General features: G+C 47.8%; 1 protein-coding gene across 2 annotated transcripts in view; it reads right to left on the bottom strand.

Annotated features, from left to right (window-relative positions):
- The window catches only part of LOC105488103 (zinc finger protein 460), a 30,519-nt gene that overhangs the window by 19,510 nt on the left and 501 nt on the right, over positions 1-10,508 (bottom strand). The window contains exons 1-2 of one of the 2 annotated variants that reach the window (XM_011751870.2): positions 10,121-10,473; positions 6,245-6,371 (exon numbers count right to left, since the gene is read on the bottom strand). In XM_011751870.2, coding sequence (XP_011750172.1) covers positions 6,245-6,371; positions 10,121-10,150 — 157 coding nt within the window. In that variant the 5' untranslated portion in view covers positions 10,151-10,473. Of the gene's footprint in view, positions 1-6,244; positions 6,372-10,120; positions 10,474-10,508 lie in introns of those variants that run through there. The other variant, XM_011751872.3, reaches the window with a different exon arrangement.

Genomic DNA, 10,508 nt, shown 5'->3' with positions numbered 1-10,508 from the left:
AGGTGGACAACATAATGATGACACGGTATGGTGAGCTTGCTCAAGAATATGTCAAGGTGCTACAAGAGGCCAGGGAAGGGGCACTTAATGTAGCCTAAATGGGGCAGGGACAGGAAGAGGCCAAGGAAGCTTCCCAGAGGATGCTTCATGAGCTTAAAGCACATATTAGCCTTAGGACATAGAATATACAAAGACACGGAGTCTTCAGCGAATCTAGGGGACTGCAGTGAGAGGAGGCAGCCCCATGAGAAGTTAAGGCTGGTCAGGATGCAGTGACAGGAAGGGGCAGAGAGGAAGCTGATGCTCAAGATTCTGCCTCAGGGACAGACAGGGATGGCCACAGCTACTCCTAGGACAGAGCTCCTAGGACAGAGGGTGAACAGAATCCTGGTAGACATATAGAATCCACTGTGTCAGGGTGAAAAATAGGCGAAAAGGCTAACAAACAACTGGATCTTGAAAAAAGAAAATAATAAAACTTCTGCCAGGCACAGTGGCTCACGCCTGTAATCCCAGCACTTTGGGAGGCCGAGGCTGGCAGATCACGAGGTCAGAAGATCGAGACCATCCTGGCTAACACGGTGAAACCCCGTCTCTACTAAAAGTACAAAAAATTTGCCGGGCGTGGTGGCGGGTGCCTGTAGTCCCAGCTACTCGGGAGGCTGAGGCAGGAGAATGGCATGAACCTGGGAGGTGGAGTTTGCAGTGAGCCGAGATCGCGCCACTGCACTTCTGCCTCGGAGACAGTGAGACTCCGTCTAAAGACAAAAAAAAAAAGAAAATAATAAAACTTTATATCAAGACAATAAAGATCTACCTGAATGAAGAAATTGATAATATAAAGTTATCAATTCTCTCAAAACTGATCCAGAAATTCAATACAACCCTGAGAAACAGTAACTTGAAAACACTAGAAAAAGACACAATCTGAAAGGTACTGCCTGTAATCCTGGCTACTCATGAAGCTGAGCCCAGGAGTTCAAGACCAGCCTGGGCAACATAGCCAGATCCCATCTCTTAAAAAAAAATAGTAATAATAAATAAAAGGAATGTGTGGATTAGCCTTGGAGAGCATTTAAGAGTAACAAGGATTGGCTATGAGATAATAGATGAAGCCAACATAAAAGTGAAGATCAGAGTAAGAAGAGAACCAAAGTCCAGAGAGAATAGAAAAAGAGAATCTAAGAGGGCCCAATACTGAAGCACAAAATATGAAAACTGTGCTGAATTGTGAGTTCATACTAAAGGGAGGTTAAGAGTGTAGCTCTGGAGTCAGAACATCTCAGTTCAAATCTTGCCTGCACCAAATCAGCTGATGTCAGATAAATGATTTAGCTGATCCTAGTCTCCACTTCCTCATCTGAAAAACAGAAACTCTCAGATTCTGTCTCACAGGGTGTGATGACGGTTAAATAGGAAAATTCTTGGCTGGGCACAGTGGCTCATGCCTGTAATCCTGTTACTTTTGGGAGGCTAAGGCAGAAGAATTGCTTGAGGCCCAGAGTTCAATTGCTTGAGGCCCAGCCTGGGCAATATAGCAATACCCCATTCTCTACCAAAAAAAAAAAAAATTAGCCAGACATTGTAGCGTGAGCCTGTAGTCCAGCTACTTTGCAGAATTGCTTGAGCCCAGAAGTTTAAGGCTACAGTAAGCTACAATGGTGCCACTGCACTCCAGCCTGGGTGACAGAGCAAGATCCTGTCTCTTAAAAAAGGGGAAAATTTCTATAAAGCACTTGGCACAGTGCTAGACAGTACATAAGAGATCGGTAAATTGTGGGCCATCATCAGTTATCATTATGGTCACTGTTGCATTTGAAAATTAGGAATGAGGCCGGGCGCGGTGGCTCAAGCCTGTAATCCCAGCACTTTGGGAGGCCGAGACGGGCGGATCACGAGGTCAGGAGATCGAGACCATCCTGGCTAACACGGTGAAACCCCGTCTCTACTAAAAAGTACAAAAAACTAGCCGGGCGAGGTGGCGAGCGCCTGCAGTCCCAGCTACTCGGGAGGCTGAGGCAGGAGAATGGCGTAAACCAGGGAGGCGGAGCTTGCAGTGAGCAGAGATCCGGCCACCGCACTCCAGCCTGGGTGACAGAGCGAGACTCCGTCTCAAAAAAAAAAAAAAAGAAAATTAGGAATGAAAGGAGTGACCTTACAATGGTTTCTGTGCTGTGATACAGAGAAACCTACCACAGGGACTCAAACAGTAAAATGAAATGATGTTTTTTTGTTTGTTTGTTTTTTCGAGATGGGGTCTCGCTCTGTCATCCAGTCCGGAGTACAGTGGTGTGATCTTGGCTTACTGCAACCTCCACTTCCCAGGCTCAAGCGATTCTCCTACCCCATCCTCCTGAGTAGCTGGGATTATAGGCACCTGCCACCACACCCAGCTAATTTTTTTATTTTTAGTAGAGATGGGGTTTCACCATGATGGCCAGGCTGGTAACTCCTGACCTCAAGTGATCTGCCTGCCTAGACCTCCCAAAAGGGAATGATGTTATCAAGTGATGATGAAGATGTGGAGCACTGGAAGCTTTCACATGTCCATGGTCAGAAAGTGAAATGGTACATTCTGCAGAACTGCTGGGCAGTTTCTTTTAAAGCTGAACATGGCCACACAGGGTAGCTCATGCCTATAATCCCAGCACTTTGGGAGGCCAAGGAGGGGAGATCAGTGCAGGCCACGAGTTCAAGATGAGCCTGGGCAACACAGTGAGACCCCATCTCTACAAAAGATAATAAAGAAAAAAAGAAAGCTGAATATACAACCTACTCCATGACCTGAGGTGTACACACATTAGAGTATATTCTAACAGAATTTACTGTTAACAGAAAATTCAGAAACCAGTATTTACATCCACCAGAAAATATGAACAAGAATACTCTCAGCAACATCCTTCATAATATCCAAAAACTGAAAACAACAGGAACATCCATCAGCAGAGTAATGGACAAATGAATGGCAGTTTCACATACAATGAGAAACTACAACATACTGAGAATGAACCAGCTCCGACTGCATATAAACACGTGAAAAGAATAACACAGACGTGATGATCAAAAGACAGATATGTCAGAGAACACACTGTGCAGTTCAACAACAGCCAACCAATCTGTGCTCTTGAAGTCTAAATACGAGCGAATAGAATTAAAGAGGCTATTGAGGGCATAAAATCCTGATGAGGAGCTGGAGATCGCCTGTGTATTGATGTAGGTGGCAGTTACTTTGGTTTATACATAAGCAAAAATTCAGTGAATGGACTTCTGTCTTTTTTTTTTTTTTTTTTTTTTTTTTGAGACAGAGTCTCCTTTTGTCGCCTAGGCTGGAGTGCAGTGGCACGATCTCGGCTCACTGCAAGCTCTGCCTCCTGAGTTTAAGCGATTCTCCTGCCTCAGCCCCCCGAGTAGCTGGGACTACAGGTGTGCACCACCACGCCTGGCTAATTGTTTCATATTTTTAGTAGAGACGGGATTTCGTCATGTTGGCCAGGCTGGTCTCGAACTCCTGACCTCAGGAGATCCACCCGCCTCAGCCTCCCAAAGTGCTGGGATTACAGGCGTGAGCCACCACGCCCGGCCTCAGTGAATGGACTTCTTAAGATTTTTGCACAACACAGCATATGAGTTACAGCTTATTCAAAAAGTGAAAGAGATGGAGGCTTATTATGATGCCCAGGCTGGTCTCGAACTCCTAGCCTGAAGCAATCCTCCCATCTCAGCCTCCAGAGTAGCTGGGATTAGACGCATCTGGCTTCCATTTCAGGGTTATTAATTGACTTGACTGCATTATTGTTGTATCTCAGAGAATACGGAAGCCCAAGGAGAGAGACAGAGAGGGAATGGCCAGTAAGTGGAGAAGTCAGAAAACACATAACATTTATCGATAAAGCTGTCTTACATGGTGCAGTTTGAGGTGCCTCATAGCAATTACAACAGTAACATCAAAGATCACTGATCACAGATCACCGCAATAGATATAATATTAATAAAAAACATTTGAAATACTGCAAGAGGCCGGGCGCGGTGGCTCAAGCCTGTAATCCCAGCACTTTGGGAGGCCGAGGCGGGCGGATCACGAGGTCAGGAGATCGAGACCATCCTGGCTAACACGGTGAAACCCCATCTCTACTAAAAAATACAAAAAACTAGCCGGCCGAGGTGGCGGACGCCTGTAGTCCCAGCTACTCGGGAGGCTGAGGCAGGAGAATGGCGTAAACCCGGGAGGCGGAGCTTGCAGTGAGCTCAGATCCGGCCACTGCACGCCAGCCCGGGTGACAGAGCGAGACTCCGTCTCAAAAAAAAAAAAAAAAAAAAAAAAAAGGAAATACTGCAAGAATTACCAAAATGTGACACAGACAAAAAGTGAGCACATGCTGTTGGAAAAATGGTTGGGACAGACTTGCTCAATTCAGGGTTGCCACAAACATTCAACTTCTAAAAATACAGTAACTGCTAGGTGCAGTAAAGCAAAGTGCAATGAAACAAAGGTAAGCCTTTTTTTTTTTTTTGAGACGGAGTCTCACGCTGTCACCCAGGCTGGAGTGCAGTGGCCGGATCTCAGCTCACTGCAAGCTCCGCCTCCCGGGTTCACGCCATTCTCCTGCCTCCGCCTCCCGAGTAGCTGGGACTACAGGCGTCCGCCACCTCGGCCGGCTAGTTTTTTGTATTTTTTAGTAGAGACGGGGTTTCACCGTGTTAACCAGGATGGTCTCGATCTCCTGACCTCGTGATCCGCCCGTCTCGGCCTCCCAAAGTGCTGGGATTACAGGCTTGAGTCACCGCGCCCGGCCAAGGTAAGCCTTTTTTGCCACATATTGTCCCATTTTACCCACGAGAAAATTGAGGCACTTTTCTGCACTGGCATGGGTATAAAGAAATAAAAAATTCTAAAAAGAAAATTAAGGCACAGAGGAGTTCAGTACTTTGCCCAGGAACACGCAGCTGACAAGGAGTAGAGCTAGGATTGGACTCTGAGGCATCAGACCTTGGTCTCCCAAGTGCTGTGCTCAGAGGAAATGGAGAACTCCCCTGTATGGTGCCAGGAGTCTCAAAACAAGGAGGCTATAAAGAAGAATGGGAGATACGAGTGGAAAAACTCAATCCTAAGGGAACCGGGCAGCAGAGTGAGGGGTAGACGTGGTGACTCCATACTTCGACATTTCATGAACCACTGAAAAATAAAAAACTGGGAGGGAACTCCAAACAGCAATTTTGCCACATACAGACATTTGCACAAACATCAAAATCAACACTTCACAAAAGAAAGAACTTTTATCAAGAAAAAAATGCAACAAACAGCATCTCACAATGAAGGTATATCTGTTAAACTGAATGAATGAATTTTCTGAGGTGTTCATTGCAATGGCCCTATTATCCTTACTCACTGAGGATGGGGATGCTGGGAAAATTAAGTGAGAAGAGTATCAACAGAGAAACAACAAAAATATGTAGGAAGTAGTAGTGCTAAGGAATGTGTGAGTCTCAGAGAACAAGAACTAGATGGTCACTTTATTCCACACAATAGCTAAGCCAGAAAAAGCCACTATGAAAAGACAGTGACAGGAGCAGACCCATAAAGGGAAGCCAGCACAAGATACCCAGTGTTAGTCCCACAAGGGGCCTGGCTGCAAATCCCACCTTTGGGTTCTACAAAACATCCCCATTTCCTGGTAACGGATCCCTCTCCTTTGGCTGTGACCACAAGCAAACTACATTTCTTAGCCAACCCTTTCTAAGTAAGACACAAAGAGATCAGGAAGAATCAAGTGAGTCAAAATAATGAGGCCAGGCGTGGTGGCTCATGCCTGTCATCCCAGCACTTTGGGAGGTCAAGGTGGGCAGATCACCTGAGGTCAGGAGTTTGAGACCAGCCTGACCAACATGGAGAAACCCCATCTCTACTAAAAATAAAAAAATAAGCTGAGTGTGGGGGCACATGCCTGTAATCCTAGCTACTCTGGAGGCTGAGGCAGGAGAATCACTTGAATCCGGGAGGCGGAGGTTGTGGTGAGCCAAGATCACACCACTGCACTCCAGCCTGGGCAATAAGAGCGAAACTGTGTCTCAAAAAAAAAAAAAAAAAGAAAAAAAAAAAAATTGAGTCAAGCTTTGGGAAACAGGAGGGCTGGCTCCCAAGACCTATTCCACTAGCCCGGCCTGAAGCCAGAATGAAGCTGAATTAGGCTAGAATGAAGCTGCTTTCAGGTGCCCCTGATGTTGGAGAGGAGAGGACAGGCCTTACCCAGTGCGACCAGAAGGCCACAGGTCTCCAGCATCACCTCCACGTACAAGGCCCTCTGGGTCACGTCCAACTGCCCCCACTCCTCCTGGGTAAATGTCACAGCCACGTCCTCGAAGGTCACAGACTCCTGAAAAGTCAAACAGAGCCAGTAATGTTTCCTTTGCAACTGTGGAATAGGATTAGAACCTGTCACTCCAGCACTGCAAAAGATGCACAGAGAATCAAAGGCCAAATCACCAAGCACCTCCAAAGGGCCTAGATCTGTGCTAGGATCAAGGGGAATGTGGACACTGCCTTGCATGGATTACAGCAGCGAAGAGGAGACAGAAGAGGCTGAGGCAGAATTGCTTGAACCTGGGAGGTGGAGGCTGCAGTGAGTTGAGATCGTGCCACTGCACTCTAGCCTGGCAACACAGCAAGACTCCATCTTAAAAAAAAAAAAAAAAAAAAAAAAAGGCCTCATATGCAGGAAACCACTAGAACTTGACACAGAAATAAGGTTAGGACAATCCGAAGCGGACTGAGAGGCACAGACAGTAAGCACTCTGACATATCAGAGGAATGGGAAAGAAGAATAATAATAACATCAACACCAGCAACAATAACAGGAACAGTACCTGAGTCTTACCGATCCTCCCTGTGTGCCTGCCTCATGCTGACAGGTTTACATGCCATGGTAAAGTGACTGAAAGTCCCCAGCTCAGGAGCCAGACTCCTGAGGTTTAAAACCAAATTCCTGAAATCAACATGTGCCTGCTATGTGACCTTAGGGACCTCATTTCATTTCGCTGAGCCTCGATTTCCAGGTTAGTATAACCGTGTTTCCCACCTCATCAAGAATAGTCAAGGCTGGGCATGGTGGCTCACGCCTGTAATCCCAGCACTTTGGAAGGCTGAGGCACGTGGATTACCTAAGGTCAGGAATTCGAGACCAGTCTGACCAACATGGTGAGACCCCGGCTCTATTAAAAATACAAAAAGTAGCCAGGTGTGGTGGCACAAACCTGCAATCCCAGCTACTAGGGAGGCTGAGGCAGGAGAATAGCTTGAACCTGGGAGGCAGAGGTTGCAGTAAGCCAAGATTATGCCACTGCACTCCAGTCTGGACAATGGAGCGAGACTCTGTCCCCCCCCCCCCAAAAAAAAAAGAATAGTCAAAAGAACTAAAGAAAAACTGTTTGTAGGTTGGGCATGGTGACTCACACCTGTAATCCCAGCAGTTTGGGAGGCCGAGGTGGGCAGACCATGAGGTCAGGAAATCGAGACCATCCTGGCCGGCAAGGTGAAACCCTATCTCTACTAAAAATACAAAAATTAGCTGGGCGTGGTGGTGTGTGCCTGTAAGTCCTAGCTATTTGGCAGGCTGAGGCAGGACAATCACTTGAACGCGGGAGGCGGAGGTTGCAGTGAGCCAAGATCGCACCACTGAACTCTGGCCTGGCAACAGAGCTAGACTCTGTCTCTCAAAAAAAAAAAAAAAAAAGGAAAGAAAATGAAACAAAGAAAAACTGTTTGTAAAAAAAGAAAAAAAAAAAAACCAAAAAAACACCGAGGCAAAGGCTACACACGGCATCTGAATTCACCATCATCATCTCTATGTCACACTCAGAGACCTGAGGCCCAGATCTCAGGTCCCAGAAGCTCTACCAGTCTACCCAAAGTCACATGTCTTCATGTCTTTTTTTTTTTTTCCAGATGGTTTCACTCTGTCACCCAGGCTGGAGTGCAGTGGCACAATGTCGGCTCACTGCAGCCCTGACCTCCTGTGGTCTAGTGATCCTCCCACCTCAGCCTCCTGCGTAGCTGGGACTACAGGCACAAGATGCCACACCAGTCTAATTTTTTGTATTTTTTGTAGAGATAGGATTTCCCTATGTTGCCCAGGCTGGTCTTGAACTCCTGGGCTCAAGCAGTCCACCCACCTCGGCCTCCCAAAGTGCAGGGATTACAGGTGTGAGCCACCATGCCCAGCCCAGAGTCACAGGTCTTATCAACAGAGGCAGGATTTAAGCCCAGGGCCCTCTGGTCTAATTATGTAACCTGACATTTCTCTATTAGCAAAGTTAATGCAGTTAATGAGGATGAAGCATTTCAAATCCATATATCCATTTCAGCCACTCCCATGGACAAGCGCAGAGAAGTGTAGTCATCATCATCCACCTCACCAAAGAATCACCTGAGGTGGTGGCACCTGATCAGGTGTTAGGGCCTGGACCTGCTTCCAGGGAGAATTCACAATGAGCCATCACTTCCTTTTCTACCTGAGTCCTACTAGCAGGTAACCCTGAAGCCAGAATATTCCAGCAGCAAGCAAACAAGAGTCACAGAGGGCACAGCAGGTTGTAGCCATGAGAATATGGGCCCATCTGCAGATTATATCTATCCTGGCTGAGTAGGAGAGTACATTCAGCAACAAAACCATACAAACGTGCCCTCTCAGAATATGTCAGCAGGTAAGGGAGTAAGGGGAACCACATATAAAACCACCGTGGAAGCCACACAGGTCCCCTGGGAACTCCTTAAACAACCAATATACCATTTTTTAAGTCTACACAGTTCCACCAGTATGAAAGGCCATGACTCCTCACGCCCAAGACCACGGCTAGAAGGAGGCCTCATCTTGCAAAGTTTACTTTAGGTGTCACCCCCAGGCCTCCCTAACCATTGCAGGTAAAGAAGAGGTTAAAAACAGACTATGATGGTAAACATACCAGTTGTTAGTTTCTGATACTTAAGAGCTACAGTGATGCAAGGCAAGTAATTGAACGTCTGTGACCCTCAAATTGCTCTTGTGTAGAACAATGATGACAATATAACCTAATTCTAAAGAGTTCAGGATTAAGCCGGTGCGGCGGCTTACACCTGTAATCCCAGCACTTTGGGAGACCAAGGCGGGTGGATCACCTGAGGTCAGGAGTTTAAGACCAGTGTGGCCAACATGGTAAAACCCCGTCTCTACTAAAAATACAAAAATTAGCCAGGCGTGGTGGCGTGCACCTGTACTCCCAGCTACTCAGGAGGCTGAGGCAGGAGAATCGCTTGAACCCAGAAGACGGAGTTTGCAGTGAGCCAAGGTCACACCACCGTACTCCAGCCTGGACGACAGAGCAAGACTCCGTCTCAAAAAAAAAAAAAAAAAAAAAAAAAAAAAAAAAAAATCAGGATTACACGAGCTGAGGGTTAAATATTACCCACCGATCAGCCCACAGCAAGGACTCAACGACAGTCAGTTAATATCATTCTTTCTAATTATTTTTCTTTGTTCTCATTACGTCCTTGACAAACTCAAATCCACAAGCTTCTTTAACACCATCAGATTCTCTACACAAAAATACCAGACTCTGGGCAAGGGTGTAAGGTGCCACTTTAGCCGGAGTTGCCAAAAAAGGCACCTCCAAATACGTGACATCTGGACAGAGGCCAGAAGGATGTGGGACGGAGGCCCCCCACTACCGCGGCAGTGTTCGAGGTAAAGGGGGGTCAAGGAGAAAGGCTGGAAAATGGAAGAGGCGTCTGTACGGTCAGCTTGGTGGCTCTGAAGAGCAAAGGACCAGGGAAAAACGCAAAGACACAAGGTCGGGGTGGTTGGCCAAGGGGATGGGGTAGGGGCTGGCAGGCCGCAGACAAGGCTGGATTTAGGGGAAGTGTGATGAGAGCCTCAGAAGGAAGCATCACTCCTCCTTCAACCACGGATTGAACACCTATCAGAGGCCAACACTGTTGCAGGACTGCGGATAAAGGAAATGACAAGCCACGGCCATTTCTCTTAAACGATGGCGACAAAGAAAAATCCTGTGGCTGTCTTGGCTTCCAGCCTGCCCACGAGGCCTCCAGAAATAGCAGAGCAGCAGCAAGTCCGAAACCTCGTCCACTCACCTGCGCCGGAGCCATCCACGCCGCCGCCATCCCGGGAATGCCGCGGATCAGCCGACCACAGCCCTTCTCTGTCCTGGGCGGGGCGACCTCGGCTGACTTTCGCACTCTGAGCCTCAGTTTTCCCCCCAAAAAAATGCGCACAAGGCCCAGGGCGCAGCGTCGGGGCTGAGGAGACGGAGGGCGGCTGCGGAGGCCTAGGCCTCGACGGGCGCCAGTGGGATGCCTCGTTAGGGGAGAAGCGGGGCGTCAGGCTCCCGCCAAGACGCGGAGAAGGGGCGTAACCGCTTCACTACCCTTCCCTGCTCAGGCCGCAGAACGCGCCCACCCAGCGCTCTAGGCCCCACACTGTTTCAGGGCCAAGCCGGCCCACGGAGATGACGTCACACGA

The sequence above is a fragment of the Macaca nemestrina genome, chromosome 20 (genome assembly GCF_043159975.1).
Source record: "Macaca nemestrina isolate mMacNem1 chromosome 20, mMacNem.hap1, whole genome shotgun sequence".
Taxonomy (NCBI): Eukaryota; Metazoa; Chordata; class Mammalia; order Primates; family Cercopithecidae; genus Macaca; species Macaca nemestrina.
This window is presented reverse-complemented; position numbering and strand designations above follow the sequence as displayed.